The sequence below is a fragment of the Orbicella faveolata genome, unplaced genomic scaffold (genome assembly GCF_042242905.1).
Source record: "Orbicella faveolata isolate gen_17 unplaced genomic scaffold, um_ofav_v1 contig_1, whole genome shotgun sequence".
In the NCBI taxonomy this organism is placed as follows: domain Eukaryota; kingdom Metazoa; phylum Cnidaria; class Anthozoa; order Scleractinia; family Merulinidae; genus Orbicella; species Orbicella faveolata.
The window spans coordinates 242,441-269,757 of NW_028301536.1; the positions used below are offsets into that span (position 1 = coordinate 242,441).

The 27,317-nt window shown below is 39.6% G+C and overlaps 2 protein-coding genes across 2 annotated transcripts; one reads left to right on the forward strand and one right to left on the reverse strand.

Annotated features, from left to right (window-relative positions):
* Positions 1 to 3,768: 3,768 nt before the first annotated feature.
* Positions 3,769 to 4,347, reverse strand: LOC149117631 (uncharacterized). Its single transcript, XM_089296121.1, has one exon. The coding sequence runs from the start codon at positions 4,345 to 4,347 to the stop codon at positions 3,769 to 3,771; it is 579 nt and encodes a 192-aa protein (XP_089152247.1).
* A 3,559-nt stretch (positions 4,348 to 7,906) lies between these two features.
* Positions 7,907 to 26,562, forward strand: LOC110053764 (cathepsin L-like). The gene is made up of 16 exons (XM_020760041.2): positions 7,907 to 8,156; positions 11,667 to 11,783; positions 12,224 to 12,403; positions 17,423 to 17,513; positions 17,881 to 17,994; positions 18,714 to 18,830; positions 18,979 to 19,004; positions 19,404 to 19,500; positions 20,985 to 21,065; positions 21,706 to 21,825; positions 22,588 to 22,652; positions 22,957 to 23,047; positions 24,064 to 24,112; positions 24,498 to 24,522; positions 25,153 to 25,238; positions 25,999 to 26,562. Exons 1-15 carry the CDS (start codon positions 7,953 to 7,955, stop codon positions 25,225 to 25,227), a joined length of 1,452 nt encoding a protein of 483 aa, XP_020615700.2. The 5' UTR covers positions 7,907 to 7,952; the 3' UTR covers positions 25,228 to 25,238; positions 25,999 to 26,562.
* The last annotated feature ends 755 nt before the right edge of the window (positions 26,563 to 27,317 follow it).

Genomic DNA, 27,317 nt, shown 5'->3' on the forward strand with positions numbered 1-27,317 from the left:
ATCCCCCAATATTCGCAAAATCGAGCCATGGTGGCTTAAAATTACTATGCGCGTAAGGCAGTCCCGTCTACTCTTTCGGTCTTAAAATGAAGTTGGGCTATATTTCGACCTAGACACTCGACACCGAGCGGGCGCTCCTTTTACCTGTGCAAATTTCACTGAAAACTAAGGACATCAGGACTTAGTTTAGAGTCGCCGGGACTGGAAAATACCCCCAAGTTACGCAAATCAAGCCAAAGTGTCCCAAAATCGTAATGCGCGTAGGGCGCTCTTGGCTACTCTTTTAACTTAAAATTAAGTGGGGCTATCTTTCGGCCTAGAAACTCGACACCGAACGTGCGCTCCTTTTACCTGGGTCCATTTCAGTGCAAACCAAGGCCATCAGGAGTTAGTTTAGACTCCCCGGGACTGGAAAATATCCCCCAAGTTCCGGCAAATCAAGAAAAGTTGCTCAAAATCACGATGCGCGTAACGTGGTCTTGGCTACTCTTTCGGTCTTAAAATGAAGTGGGGCTATATTCTGGCCCAGAAGCTTGAAAGTGAGCGTTCAAAAAGTTTTTCTGTGTCCATTCCACGGCAAACCAAGGCCATCAAGAGTTAGTTTAGAGTCCCCGGGACGGCAAAATATCCCCCAAATTCCGGGAAAACGAGCCGAAGTTCATCAAAATGAGAATTTGCCTAAAGCGGTCTCGGCTACTCTTCCAGTCTTAAAATGAAGTGGGGCCATAGTTCGACCTAGAAGCTCGAGACCGAGCGTGCGCTCCTTTTACCTGTGTCCATTTCACTGAAAACTAAGTTCATCAGGAGTTAGTTTAAAGTCCTCGGGACAGGGAAATATCCCCCAGCCTCCGGCAAATCCAGCCAAAGTTGCTTAAAATGACGATGCGCGTAAGGCGCTCTCGGCTACTCTTTGAGTCTTAAAGTGAAGTGGGGCTATATTTCGGGCTAAAAGCTCGAAACCGAGCGTGCGCTACTTTTACCTGTGTCCATTTCACTAAACACTTAGGTCATCAGGAGTTAGTTTAGAGTCCCCGAGACTGGAAAATTTCCCCCAAGTTCCTGGAAATGGAGCCGAACTTGGTCAAAATCACGATGCGCGCAAGGCGGTCTCGGCTACTCTATGAGTCTTAAAGCAAAGTGGGGTTATATTTCGGTCCAGAAACTCGAAAGTGAGGGTTAAAAAGGTTTTGCTGTGTCCATTTCACTGCAAACCAAGGCTATCAGGAGTTAGTTTAGAGTCCCCGAGACTGGAAAATATCCCCCAAGTTTCGGGACATCGAGCCGGAGTTGGTCAAAATCGCGATGCGGGGAAGACGGTCTCGGCTACTCTATGAGTCTTAAAGTGAAGTGGAGCTATATTTCGGCCAAGAAGCTTGAAAGTGAGTGTTGTAAAAGTTTTGCTGTGTCCATTTCACTGCAAACCAAGGCCATCAGGAGTTAGTTTAGAGTCCCCGGGACTGGAAAATATTCCCGAAATTCCGGGAGATCGAGCCGAAGTTGGTCAAAAGTACGATGGGCGCGAGGCGGTCTCGGCCACTCGTCAAAAATTTGCATTTGCTTGTGTCCAACAAAGGCCATTAGGAGTTAGGTTAGAGTCTCTGGGACTGGAAAATATCGCCCAAGTTCCGGGAAATCGAGCCGAAGTTGGTGTTTCTCATGATGCGCGCAAGGCGGTCTCGGCTACTCTATTAGTCTTAAAGTGAAGTGGGGTTATATTTCGGCCCAGAAGCTCAAAAGGGAGCGCTCAAAAAATTTTGCTGTGTCCATTTCATTGCAAACCAAGGCCATCAGGAGGTTAGTTTGGAGTGCCTGGGACTGGAAAATATCCCCCAACTTCTGGGAAATCGAGCCGAAGTTGGTCAAAATCACGATGCGCAAAAGACGGTCTCGGCTACTCTTTTAGTCTTAAAGTGAAGTCGGGCTATATTTCGGCCTGGAAGCTCGTAACGGAGCGTGCTATCGTTTTACCTGTGTCTATTTTACTGCAAACAAAGACAGTCAGGAGTTAGTTTAGACTCCCCGGGACTAGAAAATAGCCCCCAAGTTTCGGGAAGTTGAGGCAAAGTTGCTCAAAATTACGATGCGCGTAAGGCCTTCTCGGATACTCTATCAGTCTTAAAGTGAAGTGGGGCTATATTTCGGCCCAGAAGCTGGAGACCGAGCGTGCGATCGTTTTACCTGTGTCCATCTCACTGCAAACCAAGGCCATCAGGAGTTAGTTTAGAGTCCCCGGGCCTGGAAAATATCCCCCAAGTTCAGGGAAATCGAGCCGAAGTTGGTCAAAATCACGATGCGCGCAAGGCGGTCTCGGCTAGTCTTTCAGTCTTAAAGGGAAGTGGGGCTATATTTCGGCCCAGAAGCTGGAGACCCAGGGTGCGATCGTTTTACCTGTGTTTATTTCACTGCAAACCAAGGCCATCAGGAGTTAGTTTAGAGTCCCTGGAACTGGAAAATATCGTCCAAGTTCCGGGAAATCGAGCCGAAGTTGGTCCAAATCACGATACGCGTAAGGCGATCTTGGCTACTTTATCAGTCTTAAGACTAAGTGGGGCTATATTTCGGTCTAGAAGGTCGAAACCGAACGTTCAAATATTTTTTCTCTTCATTTAACTGAAAACCATGGCCATTAGGAGTTATTTTAGAGTCTCTAGGACAGGAAAATATCCCCCAAGTTCCAGGAAACCGAGGCAAAGTTGGTCAAACTTACGATGCGGATAAGGCGGTCTCGGCTACTTCAACATCCTTAAAATAAAGTTTGGCTATATTTCGGCCCAGAAGCTCGAAACCGAAACTTCAAATATTTTTCCTCTGTCCATTTCACTGAATTTCAAGGCCACCACGGGTAAATTTAGAGCCTCTGGGACTGGAAAATATCCCCCAAGTTTAGGGAAGTTGAGCCAAAGCTGGTCAAAATCACGATGCGCGTAAGGCGGGCTCGGCTACTCTAGCAGTCTTAAAATGAAGTGGGGCTATATTTCGGCCTAGAAGCTCGAAACTGAGGGTTTAATTATTTTTCCTATGTCCATTTAACTGAAAACCAAGGCCATCACGAGTTAGTTTAATGTCCGTGGGACTGGAAAATATCCCTCAAGTTCCGGGAAATCGGCGTAAAGTTGGTCAGTCGAAATCACGAGGCGCGTAAGTCGGTCTCGGTCTCTCTTTCACTCTTGAAATGAATTGGGGTTATATTTCGGCCTAGAAGCTCGAGACCGAGCATTCAATTATTTTTCCTCTGTCCATTTCACTGAAAACCAAGGCCAACTCGAGTTAGTTTAGAGTCCCTGGGAATGTAAAATAACCCGTTAAGTTCCAGGAAATCGACGCAAAGTAGGTCGAAATCACGATGCGCCTAAGGCGGTCTCGGCTACTTTTTCAGTCTTGAAATGAAGTGGGGCTATATTTCGGCCTGGAAGCTCGAAGCCCAGCGTGTTATCGTTTTACCTCTGTCGATTTCACCGAAAACCAAGGCCATCAGGAGTTAGTTTAGAGTCCCCGAGACTGGAAAATATCCCCCAAGTTCCTGGAAATCGACCCAAACTTGGTCAAAATCACGCTGCGCGTTAGGTGGTCTCGGCTACCTCTTCAGTGTTTAAGTGTACTTACTTACTTTGGCCCTTTACTCCTCCCGGAGCATAGGCCACCAATAACAACTCTCCAGTCTCCTCTGTCCTGAGCTATCCTTTCAAGATGTTTCCATGTGTGTCCAGTCCTTTTAATGTCCTTTTCAAGCTCCCGCCGCCAGGTGTTCCGTGGTCTCCCTCTCTTTCTTTAACCTTGGGGGTTCCAGTTCAGGGCTTGACGGCCTATGCTACTGGGTGGTTTGCGAAGCGTATGGCCAAGCCAGCTCCATCTCCTTCGTCGGATGTCCTCTTCCACTGGAGTTTGCTGCGTCCTTGCCCATAGGTTCTCATTGCTGATAGTCTCTGGCCAATGGATTCTTAGGATTCTACGTAAGCACTGATTAATAAAGGTCTGGATCTTCTTCATCGCTGCCTTGGTTGTCCGCCATGTTTCTGCTCCATACAACAATACCGACTTAACGTTTGAGTTAAACAAACGTACCTTGGTGGATGTACCGATTTCTCTGGAACACCAGACCTTTTTTAGCATGTTAAATGCTGATCGTGCCTTGCCGATCCTAGTTTTCACATCTGCGTCTGTTCCCCCACTTTTGTCCATTACACTGCCTAAATAGGTAAAAGACTCAACTTCCTCCAGTTCCTCCCCTTCAATTTTGACTGGCTCATCAGTGCCTGCATTGATCCTCGTGATCTTTGTCTTCTGTTTATTGAGCGTCAGTCCTACTTGCATTGAGGTGCGATGCAGGTCCGATGTTTTTTCCTGCATCTGCTGATGATTGTGTGACAGAAGCCGCTAGATCGTCCGCAAAGTCCAGGTCGTCCAACTGCGACCACAAGGTCCACTAGATCCCGTTTCTTTTCTGGTTTGTGACAGCTCTCATGATCCAACCTATAGCCAAGATAAACAGAAAGGGTGACAGCAGGCATCCCTGCCTCACCCCGGTCTTAACCTCAAACTTCTCTGTCAGTTGCCCCTCGTGAACCACTCTGCAAGACAAACCCTCATAAGAGTTTAAGTGTAGTGGGGCTATATTTCGGCCTAGAAGCTCGAAACCGAGCGTTCAAAAAAAGTATTTTTCCTCTGTCTATTTCACTGAAAACCAAGGTTATCACGAGCTAGTTTAGAGTCCCTGGGACTGGAAAATATCCTCCAAGCTCCAGGAAATCGATCCGAGGTTTGTCAAAATCACCCTGCGCGTAAGGCCGTCGCGGCTTTTTTTTCGGTCTTAAAATTAGGTTTGGCAATATTTCGGCCTAGAAGCTCGACACCGAGCGTTCAATTATTTAACCCCTGTCAATTTTACTACAAACCAAGGTCATCAGGAGATAGTTTTGAGGCCTTGAAACTGGAATATATCCCCCAAGTTCCAGAAAATCAAGCTGGTCAAAATAACGTTTGGCGTCAGGCGGTCTTGCCTACTTTTTCAGTCTTAAAGTTAAGTGAGGCTATATTTCGGCCAGGAAGCTCGAAACCGAGCGTTCAACAATTTAACCCCCGTCAATTTCACTGCAAACCAAGGTCATCACGAGCTAGTTTAGACTTCCTGGGACTGGAAAATATCGCCCCATTTTTAGGATATCAAGGCAAAGTGGGTCAAAATCGCGCTTTGTGTAAGGCGGTCCCCGCTACTTTTTCAGTCTTAAAATTAAGTTAGGCTATATTTTGGCCACGAAACCCGAAAGTGGGCGTTGAATTATTTGTTCTCCATTCATTTCACTGCAAACCAAGGCCATCACGAGTTCGTTTACAATTCCTGGAACTAGAAAATATCGTCCATATTCTAGGGAATCAACCCAAAGATGGTCAAAATCACGGTGCGCGTAAGCCGGTCTCGGCTAATTTTGGAGTCTTAAATCGAAGTGTGGCTATATTTCAGCTAGCAAGCCCGAAATATTTCACTGCAAACCAAGGCCATCCAGAGTTAGTTTAGAGTCTCTGGGACTGGAAAATATCGCCCAAGATCCAGGAAATCCAGCCAAAGTTGGTGAAAATCACAGTGCGCGTAAGCCGGTCGCGGCTACTTTTTCAGTCCTAAAATTAAGTAGGCCTATTTATGGGCCAGGAATCCCTAAAGTGGGCGTTTAATTATTTTCCCTGTCCATTTCACTGCAAACCAAGGCCATCACGAGTTAGTGTAGAGCCTCTGAGACTGGAAAATATCCCCTAAGTTCTAGGAAATCTAGCCAAAGTTGGTCAAAATTACGGGGTGGGTAAGCCGCTCTCGACTACTTTTGCAGTCTTAAAATTAAGTGGGGCTATATTTTGGCCAGGAAACCCGAAAGGGAGCGTTCAATTATTTCACCCCTGTCCATTTCACTTTAAACCAAGGCCATCACGAGTTAGTTTAGAGTCGCTGGGACTGGAAAATATCCCCCAAGTTGCTGGAAATAAAGCCAAAGTTGGTCAAAATCACCGCGCGCGTAAGGCGATCTCGGCTACTCTTTTAGTCTTAAAATTAAGTGGGGCTACATTTCGGCCTAGAAGATCATAACCGAGCGTTAAATTATTTTTCTCCTGTCCATTTCACTTCAAACCAAGGCCATCACGAGTTATCTTAGAGTCCCGGGGGCTAGAAAATATCCCCCAAGTTCCAGAAAATCAAGCCAAAAATCATGCTGCGTGTAACGCGGTCTCGGATACTTTTTCAGTCCTAAAATTAAGTAGGGCTATATCACGGCCAGAAAGCCCGAAAGTGAGCGTTTATTTATTTTTCCTCTCTCCATTTAACTGCAAACCAAGACAATCACGAGTTAGTTTAGAGTCCCTGGGACTAGAAAATATCCCCCTAGTTCCAGGAATTCAAGCCAAAGTTGGTGAAAATCACGGTGCGCGTAATCCGTTCTAGGCTACTTTTGCAGTCTTAAAATTAAGCGGGGCTATATTTTGGCCAGGAAGCCCATATGGGAGCGTTCAATTATTTTTCCTCAGTCCATTTCACTTTAAACCAAGGCCATCACGAGTTAGTTTAGAGCCCCTGGGACTATAAAATATTCCCTAAGTTTCATGAAATCAATCCAAAGTTGGTCAAAATCACTATGCGCGTAACCCGGCCTCGGCTACTTTTGCAGTCTTAAAATTAACTGGGGCTATATTTCGGCGAGAAAGCCCGAAAAGAGCGTTGAATTATTTTCCCCTTTTTATTTCACTGAAAACCAAAGTCTTCTCGAAATAGTTTAGAGTCCCTAGGGCTGGGAAATATCGCCCAAGTTCCTGGAAATCGAGCCAAGGTTGGTGAAATTCACGCTGTGCGTAGCCCGGTCTCGGCGACTTTCTAGTTACTAAGTGAGTTAAACAGGGGCTATGTTTCGACAAGACTGCTCATAAACAAGCGTTCAAAACCTTTTGCTCTGTCCATTTCACTGAAAACCAAAGTCTTCTCGAATTAGTTTAGAGTCCCTAGGGCTGAGAAATATCACCCAAGGTCCTGGAAATCGAGCCAAAGTTGGTGAAAATCACGCTGCGCGTAGCCCGGTCTCGGCGACTTTCTAGTCACCAAGTGAGTTAAACAGGGGCTATGTTTCGGCCAGACTGCTCATAAGTAAGCGTTCAAAACCTTTTCCTCTGTCCATTTCACTGAAAAACAAAGTCTTCTCGAATTAGTTTAGAGTCCCTAGGGCTGGGAAATATCGCCCAAGTTCCTGGAAATCGAGCCAAAGTTGGTGAAATGGTGAATGAGTTAAACAGGGGATATATTTTGGCCAGACTGCTCATAAATAAGAGTTCAAAAAAAATTTTTTTCTGTCCATTTCACTGAAAACCAAAGTCTTCTCGAATTAGTTTAGAGTCCCTAGGGCTGGGAAATATTGCCCAAGTTCCTGGAAAGATTTTAACGCTCGGTTTGGAGCTTGCTGGGCGAAATAGAACCCCACCTAATTTAAACACTGAAGTAGCCGAGACTGGCTTACGCGCACCTTGATTTTGACCGACTTAGGCTTGATTTCGAAGAACTTGGACGATATTCCCCACTTTCAGGGACTCTAAACTAACTCGGGGTGGCCTTGGGTTTTAGTGAAATCGACAGGGGAAAAATAATTGAACGCTCGGTTTCGAGCTTTCTGGCTGAAATATAGCCCCACTTAATTCAAACACTGAAAAAGTAGCCGAAACCGGGAGGTTACAATTGTTCTGTTTGTACATGCTCTCATGCAATTAGTTATGTGTGGCAAACTGCACAATTCTGACCCCCAAATGAATCGTAACGTGGCCTGAATTAGGTGGCAACAAGGATGTAAACACGTTAGCGGAATCCGTCTCTACCCGCCAAAACTACATTTTGTACGAATTGCGTGCCTTTCAAAGCTTTTGCTGTGACGTCATCGGCTCACGGAAATCATGTGACAGAGGCTGGCACGAACTGCTCTGAACAAAACATGGCGTTGTTGTACGCGTTCTTAGGAATAATTTTGATGTCTTCTTGTCTTGGCTCTGATACCTTGGCAGGAGGAATAGAGGAGAGAAAACACGATGATCCTGATGTACTTGATGCGCTGGATTTTGCGATGAACGAGTTTAATGCAATGCAAAACAACATGTACCGCTTGATGCCGACTAAAGTTAGCGACGCAACGGTGCAGGTTAGAACACAGTTTTAATTTGGCGTTTTCTAAATTTTGATGCAATAAAAGTTATTTGGTTGCAGGCTTCTAAGAACGATTTTCCAGGGTGCCATCTTGAAAAACTAAGGCATCTAATGCGATGTTTGAAACAAGATTGACATCTGCTCGCTTGTTTACTCGGGTTATATATGTAAGCCCGGGTATAAGCTTATAATATAATAAAACATGTACAATGTGAAACTTTCATTTTCTAGCAAATGATCGACTAGTATAAAGTATATTTATTGCCTTAGTTCATGCATGGTTTCATATCGGAATGAATGAAATGACGAATCAGTAAGATATCGTGAGATCTTGTACCAAACTCTGTGAAAAAATTGTTACGCAGGTATACAGTAAGCTTACATGTAAGCTTACAGAATTTAAGAATCCTCAAAGTTAGTCTATTTTTATTTGCTTACTTAAGCTAACGTCTAGATACAAAATGAAAGTTGTGTTTTCTTCCTTGGGGAATTTGTGACTTGAGGAAGTGGAATCAGGGCTGTCAATAAGGGCTGTAACCCATAACACCGTACCTTATGGAACGCCAGAACTGTCTTATGATACTTTTTTTTTATTATATTGGGTGGTTATGTCATTTTATTATATGGCTTTGGCTTGTGGCCGATATAACGTGCGCTCTGGTTGGCTAAGAGTGAGATCTGAGTGGTCATTATGCAGCCGTAATGCCCACGGGCCGATTACGGATTATGCAAATTAGGAAGAGCCCGACTCTGAAAATTCAAGCGCACTGAAGCGATGAAAACCGATTAAAATCAGTACGAGAATGTAAGTAGCTAAAAGTTTAGAGGTATTTCCTTAATAAAATTTATATAGATGACTTACCAGCCGGTAACCTTGGTGGGCACTAGTGAAAAACAATCAAAGTTTGCCGAGTCTTAAGTAAAGCTAAAATCGCTGAGTGAAAAACACCATTGGCAGATCTGTTGTGCATCCTGAGCAGAACACCACGACAAAACTTATAAGTTATCATCTTAGTCACAACAATTACCGAAGTATTGATCTCCGTCAAAGTTCTCATCAAATAGATTCCCTCGCTTTAACACAAGCAAGTGTAAATCAGCTTCCAGGATCATCAGATGTAAACAATCGGGCGGTTTCTGTCAGTAGCAGTGTTTCTGATAACTGCAGACCTTCACAAGGCTTGAAAAGTTCATCCATAAATCCCAGAATGAAGAAGGCGAAGATATGTTGTCGAAAGCGAATGCGAAGATCGAGTTAAGCTTATTTTGAGCAGTGCATTCTGAAGCATTAGTATTTTCTTTCACCGAAAGACCGTTGGTTTGGACAATTTTGAAGCACTTTCTGTCTTTTCTATCTGCGTTGACGTTTCGCCACAAAAGTTGGAAAAACTCCCCCATCAACTTGTGGTACCACAATACTAAAATACCTTTTTGAGGCTGTGACAGTCACTTTTCCCGTAAAGAAATGAGTGTTTTTAACAGAATATGTAATACAGTGGTGAAGTTCACTGACTGGGTAGTTCTGCCCTGGGTTTGAGACAATGAATGAATCGGTAAAGGCGCACATCGCTGGATGTAAATTGACGACTTCCGCTCGAATGATATTTTTTCTTTATTCATGAGCCATATAATAAACAACTTAATAACCTCGACCGTTTGGTCGTTACGGGAAAATCTCAAACCTCGGCCTACCATATTGACCTCGCTATCGCTCGGTCAATACGGCAAGGCCTCAGTTTGAGATTTTCCCGTAATGACCTCACTCTTGGTTATTAAGTAGTTAATATTTAGTACTTACCAGACATGTTGGTTCAATCGGTTTGACCTTCACGTGATATCTGGCGTTCCATAGTACCTGGCACGGCTGAGTATGTTGATGGGCCGTGATGTTATGGTGAACTTGCCTCTACATGATGCAGTTCACTTAAAAGGTAACAAGTTTGGTACAAGTCTAAAGATTAAGGCTACACGTGACTCAAAACTTAGTGACAGCCCTGCATTTTTTTTTTTATTTTTACATTTCTGCCATGCCATAAAAAATTCAGCCAATCAGAATACAGAAAAGCTGTTCAGTATTGCAGCCAACCTTCCATGCATGTACAACTAAACCCCTATACATGACATCGACTTGTACCAAAGTTGAATGTAAGTTCTCTGGAGATCTGCAGATTAAGAGAACTTTGGTTGTATTGCTAAGGCCATGTGTCCATTGTGAAGAGATGTCTTTAAAGAGATGTTTCAATTGATGTTACATCCGTGGATATACATGTAAAAAATCTTTCAATAGGTACATGTATAATAAATGTTTAGAAGGTGGCCCAAAGAAAACGGGTGTATTCCCACGGCAAACTTCCTCATATGTTTTTATAACTCTGTAGAGACACAGAAAAAGTTAATTTCTTTTTCTTAATTACACCCGCTTTCAGTGTCACATGCATAGTGACTATCATTCGACATGCCATCTTTCGACATGCTATATAACCTGGCCTACTTCAAAGTGTAAGCACAACTGTCTTCTTTACGGTCAAACTCAACTTTTAGTTATGAAAGATGGATTTATTTGACATCAAACTAAGGCTAAGAGTATCAAGAAAACATTCTGTGAGGGATAAATCGACTGTTTTGAATGTTTACATCTTTCGAATATTAACTGAGCGGTAGCAGCCCAATTCTACAGGAAGTCATTATTGAGAGCCGATCAACTACACTAAAATTGTTTGAATTATCCCATAAATCAGGAGTCTACAATCCTCTTTATTCATTTGAGGTCATTAATTACATGTATCATGTACTTATCATTTGTTTTGCTAATCAGAAAAATTGCCAGTTTCACAGGTAAACGGTCTTTTGGTCATTTACATAGCATGTCGAAACATGGAATGTTGAGACGGTCAAAAGATATCACTTATTCATATAACACCAAATTATACCACGAAAGCGGGTGTAAATTCCACTTGCAATCTAGCAGCTGTAGCTGATATTAACCTAAGTTACATGAACAATTTTGTGTGTGATTGGTTCCCTGCACACCTATTTGTCAGACATTTAACTGGTGTACATTCGTGAGGGTGTGTGATAATTACAGGTATCCAATGACAATTTTTTTGCAATTACACGTAAGGTACACTGTACTGGAGATTAGACCTCTACATGTACACCATTCACTTGTCAATTATGTGCACTTAAATGGTTAATGGAAAATTCTTGCTCATGGTTTTGCTTGTGTACTCATCAAAGACTTGTTAACCTGAAATTTGTTATAGATACTATACTCTATGTGTTACTTAGTAAAATGTAATCAGGCACTGTGTCAAACAATGTGGTCATAATTTCAAATAAGCCTTTCACAGCATGCTTGTCCAATCATTAAATTCGTTTCCTGCATACTTCCTGAATTGTTCTCCTCTTAGCCCAGTTACTATTACATACACACAATACATGTTCTGTGAGTACATTTGTGCTTAATGTTTAATCTTTAACCATGTTTACAACCTTTACATTTTAGGTTGTTGCTGGGCAAAAGTTCTGCATTGTTACTGAGGTTGGCATTTCCAGAAGCTGTCGTAATGATGAATCTCACAAATCTGCTTCCTTGGAGCTCTGCCCTGTTGACTCGCTGGAGGTATACACGTGTGTAACTGTTTGAATAGATGCTATTCTGATTCTATGAAGCATGGTATGAGTATACCGTCATGTATTAGTCTAGGAGCACATGTACCCCTCTTTCTTAATGCATTTGTAGTTACTATGTGTACAATGACTTGATTCAGCATCCTCCTTTTACTTGTAGATGTACATTGTAATAAATGTCCATCCCCTCAATCAAAAAATAATATACTAGTTTACCTAAATGGTACAAAGTGCTGCTGAAGGGAAGAAGGATGTAAGGATTGTTGATGCAGAGCAAGATTTTTCCCTCACAGAACTCAGGATTGTTGGTAACGGTAATAAATAGGAGGTTGGACACGCACCAAACTGCATTATAGTAGAGGTAATTATTATTCAACTTTCATACACTGTACAAATTCCAATTTTCTGATTGGCTGATTTGTTCCTCCACAGATGCAATGCAAGTTTGTGGTTTATAGTGTTCCATGGGAGAAGAGAAAAGACCTTGTGAGCCATGAATGTGTGGGTCTGGAGGAAAAGATCATGTCTTGTGAGCGCAGCAATCCTGTTGAAGCTAAGTCAGAACCAGATCAAAATAACATGGTGAAGGAAATACTCATAGAGGCTGTCAAGGTACATTTACATGTGGATGAAATAACCATTCTTTGAACACTGGCCTTAAAAAATGTGACTTTGTGATTCAAGGGACACAAAAAATTGCATAATTCACAAAAGAACGCACAACATTCATAAAATAAAACACAAATCAACAAGTTTCTTAGGAATTCCTGCATAAATATGCCATTTTTAAGATGATTTACCTTGGAAAAAGCCTAAAAACCTTTGTCACCTTCGATTTTGTAAACATTCGAAGCTGCAAGGCGTTATTTTGCATGTAGGGGACCTGGTACGAGTCTTATTCTTAAAGAGTCGCCTATTGGTAAAACCCAAACTCGCCCTTTGTTCAGATTAGCCAATCTGAATGGCTGATATACACATTCAGACTCGATGGAGTTTATATGTTCAATTGGAAATATGGTTTGTTGTTTAATGGGAAATGGTTCGACAGTTTTAACCAAATGGCTTGTTTTACTGGCTACATTCATCTGTGTAGACGTTTGGTCGTGGTATGTTTTCGTCACCTTACGAACTTTAACCAGTGAAATTTTTGAAACATATTGAAGAAAATTTTGTTTGTGACAAAATTTCCCGCAGTCGACTTGTACAGTAGAACCCCGCTAACTAGAGTTGGTTTACTCCAATTTCCTCTGGATTTGACCAAAAAATTTCAGTCGTGACTTGAAGAGTCCCCTTTGATTATCAACTACTGTCTACAGGTAGAATTGACTGTTTTGTTATGTTCAAGCTAGTTTTGTTATACAATACTATTATGAGATCACATATGAGTTTGACAGACTGGCATATGTTATAAATTAACGTACATGTACTGTGGGGTTTTATAAATGTATAAGTTTATGATCTGCCTGCTTAATTATGGATTGAATAATATTATTGTGAAGCAGGATGAAGTGTTTAAAAACTGAAAACTCAATGGTGGTTTTATTGATGATCCTTGCAATATAAATTTTAAAATGTTGGTTTGTTGTATTCAGAAATATAATACTGCACATAAAAACAAAGCATAAGAAGCTAATTGTAGCATGCAAGAATATCAACAATTATTGATCATTCATTTGGCATGTTAGCTGTGTCCTTTCAACTTTTAACTTGGTGCACTGATAGCGCAGAAGACCTCAGTTTTTTTATTTATCCCAACTAATGTTGATCAAGATGCATAATTACTGTTCCTTTGTGTTCAAAATGTCTAAAAATTAGGGCAGCAAAAAAGTGTTTTCCTTATCCTGAAACCTTATAAAACAAGCTTAAAAATTGCTCAGAAAAAAAATCGCATAATTTACATTATTCATCGCATAATTGGCCTTTTTAATCACATAATCTGCCCAGCAAATTTTGCATAATTTGCATTTTTTCATTGCACCCTATCAGAAGGCCTGTTATGAGCACAACTTCTCATGAAAACTCATTAATAGTTTGTCAAGCAAATGAACAACAGCTACTTTCAATGGACCTTTTTCGATAATATTAAAATTCAGCTTGGTAATGAGGCTTAGGGGACGCAAACAAAGGAAATTGATTGACATGTTTATTCATTTCTTTTGTTCGTGTCCTCTAGGCCTCACTATCAAGCTGAATTGTAATATAATTATCGAAAGTGACCTGTTGACAATGTTATAATGAAATGTACATGATCAATAAGACCAGCTCATGGAGAACTGGTCAACACAGATGTCAACTTGTAAATATTTCACTCTTATTTATAGGTGAAGAACATTGTGTCTGTTGTTTGATATAAAACAACCTTTTTGAACTTTCAATGCTGAGTAAACAGAAATAAGCAATAAATTTGATGTTGTTCTAGTAGACTCAATTTTATTTTATCTACATACAATGTATGTACAGTGGTGCATTTTTCATTTTACTGGTACATGTATATACAACAGTTAGTACATGTAAGTCAGATCCTTTTAAACTTGTGACATCGCACAGGCACTCTGACCTCTAAAGTAATGACACCTACATTTGTAGAACTTTCAGACATTTTGTCTGCGTCCTTAAATATCCATATTAGAGAGGTGGCCTCGTGCACGATGTAGGTGTACAAATCAAAATTAGCAAAAATCGGACGAAAATTTGTTTTAGAAATGCTGTAATTCGCAGGTTATTAATTTTTTTCTCTTCAAATGAGCACCATCTCATAGCGATTTTCATGTAGTTTCCTTCAATCTTAGCTACGTCTCAAAAGTGCTTGTGCCTTTCTTGTAAGGAGTCAAAATCACACACTCTCCATTCTAATCTTCGCAAGTAGCGTAACACATCGGGCCGTATTTTACGCTATTCTTATCGCGCCCATTGCAGGTGCGATTTACCATTTTTGGCAAATTTTGCTTTTTGCCAAAATCGCGCACGTTACTCCTTTTGGTGGTTTTTGCTTTTGCCTTTCGTGCCAGCAAAAACATCGCGCCCTTTTGGCTTTTTGCGTATTTTGCCTTTATTCCGAGTCCAGCAAACTGAGTTGGTTCAATTCCAAATGTAAGCTTCCTTAATCATAATACAGGTTTTGCAAGGCAAAGCGTTGCAAATTATTGTTAAAGGAGCTCTTTGAATCACAAAAATGGAGAAAAGCATTCTCCAGAATGCAAACTATAAGAGAACGCCACATGCTAGTAAGTTACACTATATATCGCTATCAGAGTGCTTACCAAGGATTTGGGAACGATGTAACTTAAAACACACGTTTGTCCAATTTTTGTCCAGCCCAGCAATCTTGAGAAAATGACAGAACGAATCATCTTATGTCTTTTTTTATTTCTTTTTACACGCACTAAGCAAGCAAGTTCCCTGCATCTTCTTGTCCATTTCGTGTTCATCGCGGCCATTTTGTTATTTACAACAAGCCCAAATTATGTTCAAATAAGGAAATGGATGGACGAGTCAAGTTAGACTGGGATTGAAGGGTTTCCCCATGGAGAGAAAACAAAACAAAACATCGGTGTGTTGGTTGACCTTTATTACGGTGTTGTTCGCCAACTTTGCGGAAGGATCAGCGAGGATAACGTTCAATCTCAACTGAGCATTCGCCTGTGAAAATAGCATCACTAAAAGTATCATAAAATGCTTGCTTCGGCTTTTTGTCAGTACTTTGCACCGTTCGCATACTCCAGCCTTTATTACAGTGTTGTTCGCCAGCGCTCTAGCGGCAAAAGTGCCACGAGGCAAAATTAGCAAAATGGCAAAATGGCAAAAATAGCGCGGGCCTGAAAGGCAAAAAAAATGCGCGATGCCGGAGGCACAATTGGCAAAACGCAAAATTTGCGCTAAAGGCAAAAAAGGAAAAAAGTGCTCGAAACGTGCGAACAAAGGCGCGATAAAATGACAAAGTTTTTAAATTAAAAACGTGGTCTCACGCTAGTTTTTTTATCATATTTTTTTGACAGATACAATCACAAATGAAAGAATCCCACCATTTTAAAGCAAAATTTAGGTGCACTTTGGAGACACCTTCTTGAATTGAATTATTCACACTAAGAAGTTAAAAATTATAATAATGCACTTTCCGTTTTGGTCAAAAAATGGGGGAAAAATGGCACTTTTTGCCTAACCTGTTTTCGGAGTTTTGTTATTGTTCTTCTAATAAATCTCTTTCAGACGGAAAATTTTGCTTTTTGGGGTGTGAAGTGAAGTGAAGTGAAAGACTTTATTTAATGAGGGTGACCCGTGACAGTAACTTAAGTTACTGATAAACTTGGGGCCCTCAGCTTAAAATAATTAGAATGCTAAAAATATATTATTTACAATAAAATGCTAAAATACGATATTATTTACAATAAAATACTTAATTAAGTTACTATTAAAAATGGTTACAAATAATAAACTGGACTTACAATTTCAAACATACTACGAATAATAAGAGTTAAAAAATTCCATTAGTTTTCTGAGAGTTAAGAATAGTATTACATAATTTAGCCTTAAACGATGGTGCACATAGATGGAACTTTAATTCTGTGAAGTTTTACGACCACTGACTTTAAGAATGACGAGAAATAATAAGAAATCTAGCGTGAGACCGTTTTTGTTACGCAATAGATACCGACATCGTGCGCGAGGCCAGGTTCTTCTTTAGTAGTCCTCCAACAAAATTACTTGAATGCTTTGAGGACGGTGCCTACTTTTCTTAGTGCGCATACTTTCTGCACATCATGCAAGGCATGGTTTAAGTGCGACGCACACGCTGGGGTTGACATTGATGCAATCAACTACACTACCAAGTACATGGCTAAAAGAAAGCAAAATTTTCCTACTGGGACCAAATCAAGTTTAATGAACCCGTACTTAAACCAGGAACACTAAAATAGCAGCATATTGCTAACCACTAACTGTTAATGTCTTCCAGCTGAAAAACTAGCTGTTATCTGTCAAAAATTAAAATTCAACTGTAGACATGTACCTGCAGATGGGGTAGTGCGCACGCAAAACAAGTGGGAAAATTTTGCTTTCTTTTAGCCATGTACTTGGTAGTGTAGTTGATTGCATCAATGTCAACCCCAGCGTGCGCGTGGCGCTTAAACCATGCCTTGCATGATGTGCAGAAAGTATGCGCACTAACAAAAGTAGGCAGGCTGTCAGAGATGCTAAAAGCACTGTTGCAACGATTTTGTTATTAAAAACATGCCAAAAATGTTTTTTTTAAGTTACCATTTACCATGCAGCTTTAAGATCTTTATAAATGTGTCTGCTTTTCGTTTTGTAAAGGCGAATTCCAAAGAAATCTGTGAAGAAATATCCTTTCTTTCTTTTTTCAGAAAACGCTGATGTCAGCATTTTTGTTGAAATTCAAGGCTAATTTCCGAAAAAATGCATGGCTACCCCAATTTTTCTTTGTGGATTCCAATAGCCCTTGCAAACGTCTACTTTTTCTGCATGGTCCTTACCTGGCGCAAAAACCTTTGTATTTAGTAGGCACCGTCCTTAATTAAAACTAAAATTAGTTGTATGGGCCTGTAGCACATTTTTAGGAGGTGGAGCAGCTGCAATCTTATGATTGTAGAATGATGTATCCTTCCACTTCTTTAGCCAAAGTCTTCCAGTGGTGATAACAGTTTAGATGAGGCATTCCACCAGTTTGTGGTTAAGCACAAGAAGCATTACATAGCAGACAAAAATGGTGAGTTTTATTGATACGTGCAGTACACATAAATTGCAGATTCTCAGGTGTACCTGTTGCCCAATAATTAAGTGAACAGTAGAGTCTCAATCAAATTGCAGTTAATTTAATAAGTATCTTGAAACACAGACTGAATCAAGTTGATCACTATAAGGAGAATAGCTTAACTGTAGCTTAACTCTAATTTTATTAACTTTCTTATTATAATAGTGAGGTCGTCAATACATTGTATGGTGTGACCTGATACTGTATTTACACCTGTTGTGTCGTACATGTAGGTTTATTTATTAAATAAATATATGTAGAAAGTTTATTGTCAGCATTCAGTGTATCTTGCTGTAACAGCATCTTGCATCTTTGCTTTTAGAGTACAAGAAACGATTTGAAATTTACAAAGAAAACTTGGTGTTGGCACGCAAAATGCAGGACATGGAACAAGGCTCTGCCAAATATGGAGAGACAGTGTTTAGTGATCTCACAGGTTTGTGTTTACACGTAGTTGGTGTTTTAAGTCATAACAGGGAGTTGAAATTAGCGGCCTTTGAAGAAACAACGTAAGACTTCAAGACTAAGCAGTTTCACAAGGATTGAAGGTTATATTCATCTTGTCATGTCTCCTGACTGGAGGTACACGTACATATACATGTAAACTAAATTTAAAGTCGGGTTGTACACAAGTTTGTATCTTTTAATTGCCACTTGATAACCATGTGCAATATACAAGTCGAATGTACATGCACAAGGAAAAACATACAATTGTTCGTCACAATATAGATACAAGTTATGAACAACACTTTCAAGTGGCATGTGGTGGACTATACCATGAGTCACCAACTTGTAGAAAACACTAGAAAATACAACTGACAATTGGGATATTCCATGGTATACCTCAAGAAAAGTGGCATAACTACTTTATACCATGCCGTAGGAAATACATACATTGTACAATACAGTTGCCAGCACAAATTTATCAAATTAATACGTACAGTTTGTAGCACACAATAGGAAGGTTGGGTGTAATAATGTCAAGTAAAAAATTGCTTTCCTGTATTCTGCTTGGCTTATTTTTTTATGGCATGGTAGCAATGAGAAGAGTTAATATTAATAGTACTATTCATGTAGGCAGTAGGTGTTATCACAGTATGTCAAAATTTCCTTATCAGATCTACATGTCAGTTGTATCATATTGTTTCCTTTCAGTGGAGGAATTCAAGAAATATTACAGAATGCCTGGATGGGGAAAACCTTTGTACGAAATGAAAGAAGCTGAAATACCGAAGGGAGAGATTCCATCAGCATTTGATTGGAGAGACAAAGGTAAATCTACATGTACTTTGTGCTCAACTCGCTGTATGTGCATTTGGTTTATTTGACAGTCTGTAGTGGTATATAGGGCTTTGTCTTGTAACTGGCAGTACCTACATGTATGTACTTAAGTTGAGTATTTGTTTTACTGTTTTGTTAGGTGCTGTAACTCCTGTCAAGAATCAAGTAAGCAAATGGATATTTGTGAATGGTTGTGTTAATCAGTTCTTACATGTGTTCTGAATAATCTTGAATACAAACAAGTTATGCCTTAAATTTAATTTGCTCCCTTTGACTAGGTCATTATACAAACATAAGTAGAACAGGTAATCAGTGCATCCAACACATGTATCTCAACTTTCTGTTGATACCCAAACAAAGCTGTTGTCTTTGATATGTCTGCCAGCTTCTTGCAAGTAATACATGTACATGTATATGAATTGTACAATAAATGTGGCCTCAGTGATGCTCGAGAGAAACAAGATACATCCTTGTTGAGCTTTTCCATCTAGCTAATATTGCACTGTTTTGTTAGTGCAAGTGTGCATTTTGTTCAAAATTTTATATATGTCATGTTAAATTTAGGGTCAGTGTGGTTCCTGCTGGGCTTTCTCCACAACTGGAAATATCGAGGGACAATGGAAAATCAAGAAAGGCCAGCTGGTCTCTCTTAGTGAACAAGGTACAGTAATATAACAGTCATTGTGTAAGCCTTTGACTGTACAGTAGGTTTGTAAATTCATATTGAATGTGCTTTGCAAAAGATGTATATACTGTCAGGAAAAACGGCACAGTAAAGCTAAGTAAAGCTAATGGCAAGCGGCTATATAACTTTTAAAAGTGATCAACCCATTTCCTTGGCACATTTTGTTTGCACAATACGGTGTATGGGTAATCTCTTTAGGAGACAGAGAACTTACAGGACGGTATGAAAAAATACAGGGCATATGCAGGCACATTACAGTCTTGTACTGCATGTATGTACATGTGCAGTGTCTTCTCAAAATCTGCTAATTAATAATTGCTATACCTGTACCAGCAAGCATGCCTTTAGAAAACAGACTCATAGTTGGATGAGGCAATTGATAGGACAACACAACAACAACATCAACAATTTTATTCAAACACACAAAAAGCTAAACTTTAATGTAAAAGAATATAAATCATGAACTAGATCAAAGTAAATAATCAACTCAACCTACAGCTATCATTTGACAAGCTAGGGGTGGGAGGTCAAGTGGAAAAAAACATGTAGCAATTCTTGTCTCTCTGGGAACTGTTACATTGTAACTTGTAAGTAAAATATATGAAAGCATCCTCCTCCAACAAGTTTACCGTTGTCCAAGTGGTTACCACAAAATTAGTGTTTCCGCCAGAGCGTGCCATTGCGGGAATCCCACGTTACAATCAGAGATGGCCCCCAGAAAAGCGAAAAAAGGGCCAATTTGGCCCTTTCCTTTTACAAGACTGCAGGCTTAACAAAGGCGTAATAATTTAAACACCATCCCAGGGCTCGAAATTGTGATCTATGCGGTCGCCAATGCAAGTAACATTTCATCCTTGGCGACCAAAAATTGTGGTTTAGTCACCATGAAGGTGGCTACATTTCTCTGTGTTGACGATCAATAACGGTTATTTTGTCACACATTACATCCTTCTACAAAATCATATTGAAAGATCTTTGCTTCTAAAACATTCAACATAGAAAAGAAGTCAATCTGTCCTTATGCTTTGCTGTATTGATTCTCTCACATCGGAAAACTTCCAAATGGCTGACCGTGTTTGAAATCGCCCTATCATGCATTGCAAACTCTTGATCATTGACTACGTCATGTATGCCTAAGGATTGTTCTCTTGTAATGCACAGATCCTTCATACTAGTAACTGATTCAAAAGAAACTTTATCCAGTAGAAACACTTCAAAAAGCACTTACATGTACTATTAAATTTTATCAGAGATCCTAATGAACTGCTAAATTATTTTCCTTGGTACCCTGATGCATTTTTTCTTTCTGTAGCTTTCAATTTATTGGCCCCTTTCCTAAAAAAATAGCCCCTAAAAAAGATCTTCAGGGGCCATTTTGGCCCTCAAGTAAAATTTTGTGGCTGAAACACTGCAAAATTAATGCTTCTCTAGGCAATTCATTCATTTCTCTCAATTTACAGAGCTTGTTGACTGTGATACTGTTGACCAGGGCTGCAATGGTGGACTGCCAGCCAATGCTTATAAACAAATCATGAAACTTGGTAAGTTCAAAAATATGTTTTTATTTTATTTTCTGTTTAGTTGCTTAAGTAGTTTGGTCAATGCTGCAGAGTCATTGTTACATGTAGTTTTGTATTCTCTGAGGAAATTGATGCTTGCAATTTGGCAGAGTAACAGACATGTTTAGCAAAGTGATGTTGCTTTACACTGCTGTAAAGTATAACACACCCATTAATGAAAAGTGTTTTTTCTTTTACGTTTGCACAGATGTATCTTGTTTAGGGACAGGTCAGAAAGTATAGAGGGCCTTGGGCCAGAGCATTTGAAAATGTGATGGATAGAAAAAACATGACCCACCCCTACCATTTGGCACAAACCTGAGTGACCCCCCCCCCCCTTTTGGTTGCATAATTGCATAATCCAAGGGAATCACATTTTGTGTATGAACCTGTGGTGTTATTATGTTTTAGATCTCTTTCTTAACAATAATACAAAAGCATCTAAAAGTATTATTTTCCTTTACTCTTAACTTTGTAAACTCTACAAAAACACTCAACCAGAAACCTTGCACACTCAGACTCCAGCCTTGCATGACGTGGAACAGTTATCTGTTTAGAAAAAAGGCTGTAGTGAGTCCTGGGACTCACACAACCTAACAACCCATGTTTAATTTGTGTTCAGGTGGGCTTGAGACAGAGCAGGAGTATCCTTATGATGCAGTGGGTGAGAAATGCAAGTTTGAGGAGTCAGAAGCTGTAGTGTACATCAATGACTCTGTGTCCATATCCAAAGATGAAACTAGTGAGTTGCACCTACATAACTTCTGTCAGTTTGCAAATTTGTTACACATGTACATTTGTACATGTTGTTGAGCTCAATTTGCCCCACTCTGGCAGGTCTGTTCACAAATTTGGCGAAGGTACATTTTGTACCCTTAACAAAGAAGTGCAGGTTAATTTTCCAGTACAGTTGCTGATAATCAAGCCAGATTTGTTCTCATCCCAACTGTTGGCGATGTGATATGTTTACAAACTGTACATGTAACTATAAAATTAATGTATTCTCTATTTTCCAATTCCTCATAACACCCTCTGTTTGCTCTCCAAATTTTGCATAAACTATTGTTGTGAAAGGCTCTTGAGATAATGCACACCTCCCAAGAGCATTTCACAACTGCAAATGTTTTTTTGGGCCGGAGGGGAGGGGAGGGGGCAGGGGGGGAATGCAAACAGAGTGACAGAGTATTGTGATGAATTGGAAAAGTAGAGAATGGCATCCAATAAGCTCAGAAAGAAGCAGATCACAGTCTGTCACTAAAATTATAGGAAAAATAAATAACAGTGGCAGTCTAGGTCAGTGCTGCATCCATTTGTGCATTTTTCAAATGTATATTTTTATTGTCATTTTTCCTTATACATGTACATTTATGTGTCCTGCTACATAATTTTTTACATGTACAAGTATGCTGGCCTGTATTAATAATTTATGGGTTTATGTCATGTGGTATTAGTTCAGTTCTGACTATTTCTAAGCTTCTTGTAAATTTTATAATTATTATTACAGAAATGGCAGCTTGGCTCGTTGCTAATGGACCTATCTCTATTGGTATCAATGCCAACATGATGCAGGTAAGGTAGAAATCTTAACGTACATGTACAAATTCTCTTTACTGATCAATCTCCATACATGTCTTCAGGTACAGTGCATGTGTAGTTCTGTAGTTGGGAGAATCTAATTATCGAAGTTCATTCCTCTTTGTTGATCACTTCCTTGATTCAGTTCAACTGTGCGCTTCAATTGCAAGAATTTAGATGATAATTTTTGAGTTCAGAAATGGTCAGTTTTGATATCCCATTTAACTGGCACAACTGTAGCTCTTTACATTTTGATTTATTTGTTTTGCTGATCTATATTGAACATGTGACATTGTAGTTTTACATGGGAGGTGTTGCTCACCCATGGAAGATGTTTTGTGATCCTTCCTCCTTGGACCATGGTGTTCTGATTGTTGGCTACGGTGTCAGTAAGTATTATTAGTATCGGTAGTAGTATTTTTTTTTTTTTAAATTGTGATTACAGTAGAACCCCTATTAAGCGGCCACCCTCGGGGAAATGGAAGGTGGCTGCTTAATAGGGGTTGGCCGCTTTATAAGGGTTCATGTGCATTGAATATATTTCACCATCAGGTTAGAATGTAATCACATCAAGACAATCATAATAAACGTGTGTTTGAATGTTTTTGTCAGTCATTGAATTCTATTTCGGACTCTTATCTTTCATTGTCTTTTCTAGAACAAAGACAATCTAAGTGTATTAAATTTTGAGTGGCCATGTAATAGGGGTAAAGACAATAGCAGTACCCTTATTGAGACGACCAATAGGTGGCTGCAGGCATTTAATAGAGGTGGTCGATTAACAGGGATTTTATTTACAGTATGTTAGTGACAATAATTTCAGGACTTTGAATATCTGGCTGCTTATTAATGGGCGGCCGCTTAGTGGAGGTTTGACCATATTGACTAAGATAGCTGAATCGTAATATCTTTGGGTAGTCTAAGTCGAGATACACTCTATATAGTGAAACCTATATGGTGATTTTAAGTAGTTGCAGTATGAAAACTTTTGTCTGGACAAAGGTTTCTTTTGAACCAGAACTCAACATTGCGACCGCTCCAATGCAACTGGATTCTTTTCACTGGTGACTAACTTTTCGCACTTTTCACTGACAGAAATACTTGTGCTGGCAACTAAATCTGAAAGCTTAGGGGCCAGCTGAAAGTCAAGCCCTGTGAACTGATAAGCTACATGTCTGCATACATATGTAATATCACAGGCAAAATGAAGTTGAAGTCTTTGGTTGTCAGTTTACCTGTTTCTTAAGTTTACAGCTAGGTGATCTCAAACTGAGATCTACCACTTTTATTTGGATTTTGAGGTGTCTGCTCTATATGAGGGGCGGGGGGTGGGAGAGGGCAAGGGACTGAATGAGTCTCTTCTTGACATAATAACAAACCTTTTCTTGTACTGTTTTGTTTTCAGAGAAATCTTGGCTGTTTGGCGAGGAGCCATACTGGATTATCAAGAACAGGTGACAAGTTCATTGTTGCTGTTGTTGTTTTGTTTTATGGCTGTTGTATTGTTTCAGGGATGAATATAATGAGTATCACTGCAATTTTTGTTTAGGCTGGATGTTATCTTGTAGAATAAATCTTGTTTGTTGCAAAAATGTCGTTAGATGTGCAAAATGCAGCTCTATCTTCATATATGTATGCATTGTACATGTATACATGTATACAGATGTAGGTAGACAAGCACTTCCTTTTATCTACATGTACTACAGATTGGTGACCATTAATTGAAAGAAATCACACCTTGTACGTGTATTTCTCCGTCATAATATACTATTACATTGTACAAAGTACATGCGACTGTAGCTTGATTCTCATATTAAGTTGATTTGTTTCCCCCTACAGTTGGGGAGAAAGTTGGGGAGAGCAAGTAAGTTGGTTTTCTTTGAGTGTAGCAGTTACCAATAACTTGGAATGCTTTGAGCAACAGTTAAATTGTTCTACATGAACATATTATGGACATAAGCTAGCTAAACAAATTTCTGTGTTCAGTGTGAGATGATTCTACTTTGCGGAACAGCTCATGTAGAAGATCATTGCCCAACTGTCTTCAGTGCTTTATCTTTTCATTGCCACTTTTTATGTAATTTAGTAAAGCATTCTCACTTGTGTCACAAACCTGGGTGTGTGCCACTTGTGTGGTGTGTCCAAACAGACCTGGTGGACATTTCGCACTAGTAGAGTTTTTCTCTTCTTTCATGTGTGTTAGACCACAAAAACGCCTGTAATTTGTTTGTAAAAACGTATCATAGGCTGGGATTGCAATTGTTCAATATAAAAAAAAAAGATTGCTACATCATTATCTCGGCTCTTTATAGCAAAAACAATTCTTGTTAAATCCTGTATGCCAATACAGTAAAGCCAACTCTTTGGTAATTCATAAATTTTGTCATTTGGTATAACAAAGATCACTGTACACTGCACAGTAAGTGGCCCCTGCATGCGATTAGTGTTAATTAGAAGCCAGGTAATAATTAAATTATTACTTTTTCTGCCATAGGGATACTACTTGATCTATCGTGGTGATGGAAGCTGTGGTTTGAATACCATGTGCACCTCGGCTGTTGTAGACTGAGAGACTGACAGGTCAGTTGTAAGTCAAAATGTTATTAGACTTTTCATTAAATTATTATTGTTATTAACTACGTGTAGAACCCAGGATTCTTAGGTTCCTTAACAGCCATAACTCACATGTTAGGTTGTCACACAACGCTAATTCAGGGCAGGAAAAAATTTATTTGGAAATCCAGTTGCCCAGTGTGCCAGTACATTTAAGTTTGCAGTAGTCCCCACTAAAATATTACTTGCCCAATAGGTGTTCAATGTTCATGCCTTATCAGCTACATCATTTGCTACATGTGCATGGAGGTACTGTGTATAATCAGTGATAGACTTTAAAAGAGGACAAATGCGAGCAATTTTATTTAGTGTGATTGGATTTTAAATTAATTCATGCTTTCGATTCATTGTTTTGCTTAATATTATCTTGCAGTCTTAAGTTTTGAAACTGTTTTTCGTTGAAAATTATCACTAACAAGACTACTGAGGCTGATTTCATCTGCCCACCGCACCACCAAACTTCCATTTTCACTTGCCCAAGAGCAAAATTTACTTGCTCCGTGCAATCAGACCTGATTCTTTTCCTGCCCTGTCACATTTCCCTTTTAAGAACAGAACTCAGTTTCGTCAATAATCCCCCGGGGTAATGGGCCAGTAAGAAGCAAAACACAACAAATTAAAATATAGTGGCTGCCTTGAAAGAAAATATTGCTAGTATTGAAATCTTAAATATTCTTCGATGGTTATTTTCCTCTAATCGTTGTTGTGTTTGTGCATTCTTTTGCAGGAATCTGATCCAGTTGTTGGGGACTTAACAGTTCAATTTTACGCCATTTTAGTCGGATTTTTATATAACCAGTACTTAGTACATCATGTTTTTATGTATCTCATAGTTTTCGCTTTAATTCTAAAATAACACTGAAAGTAGAAACAAGGATAGGTTGCTTTCTTGTTGCAATTGTTTATTCGGAATTTGATATCATAAAGTGATTTGTTCCTTTTTTGATAATCTTGTACATGTGTATTTGCACTGTATCAATAAGTAAGAATTTTTATGACTGGTTTCTAAAAAAGAAGAAAAACCTTTGGCATAAACAATAACATATAAGAAGAGATTCAGAACACTTGTTGATATTAAGACAAATGATAAGGAATTTTCCGCTAACCTACCCGAACGGTTTCTTTAGAATCATAGAATCAATAGCATTTTTTTAATCTACTACAGGTGTGCTCAAGGTCTATCCCTTTATGTTGAAATTTTTTTCAGGGAAATGTCAAGCTTTTGTAATAAGGTTAACAGAATTTGCAGCACTTTATATGATATTAAAGCACGGGGTTTTGTAAAGCAAAATGATGTGTTGGTTTGACTAAATAACTAGACTTTATTACATCGTCCTGGGTACCTGAAAGTAACAAGAAAGTGTTCCTTGAAGAGCAGTCTATAATATTCTACTTTGTACCTGTTCCATTAGATTCTCCGCAACTTCTCGCGCGCAAACGTCCCCCGAGGGCTTCCCTGGGGTTTTGAGTAACATGCTCATTTATGACAAAGGAACAAGGGATATTTTTGTGATTAATTAGAGGGAACAATGGATACTTCTGCTATTAAAGGGGAACTTTGAAACTTTGAACAAGGGAGAAGAAGCGAGATTTTCTAGGGATTAAGGATACATGCTCCCCCAGCTTCCCTGGAAGGCCCTCTGTTACGAACTTGTCTTCACACGAGACACAGGAATTCCAAATTCCAAACTGATGACGGAACTCTACATAATTCTGATTGACTGTTGGTCGGTTTTGAATTTGAGCGCGAAAGAAACAACCAATGACAGACACTTCGTGGATCAAAGCGACCCCACGTCATCAGTATGACAGGAAAAGAGACAACTTTAGGGGTGAACCATGTGACTTATTTTGTGGGGGGGGGGGGGGTGGGTAAGATAGATTTTGAAAACTATATATCTTCGATCCAAGCATACTTATGCCATTAAACGACATCATACACACGACCACTGCAGTAAAATATTCACGCACGTTTAGTGAGCCGAAAGAGCTTGTTACACGGGGAAAAAATATCATCTACACGTCCCGAGAAAACATTTCCTGGAC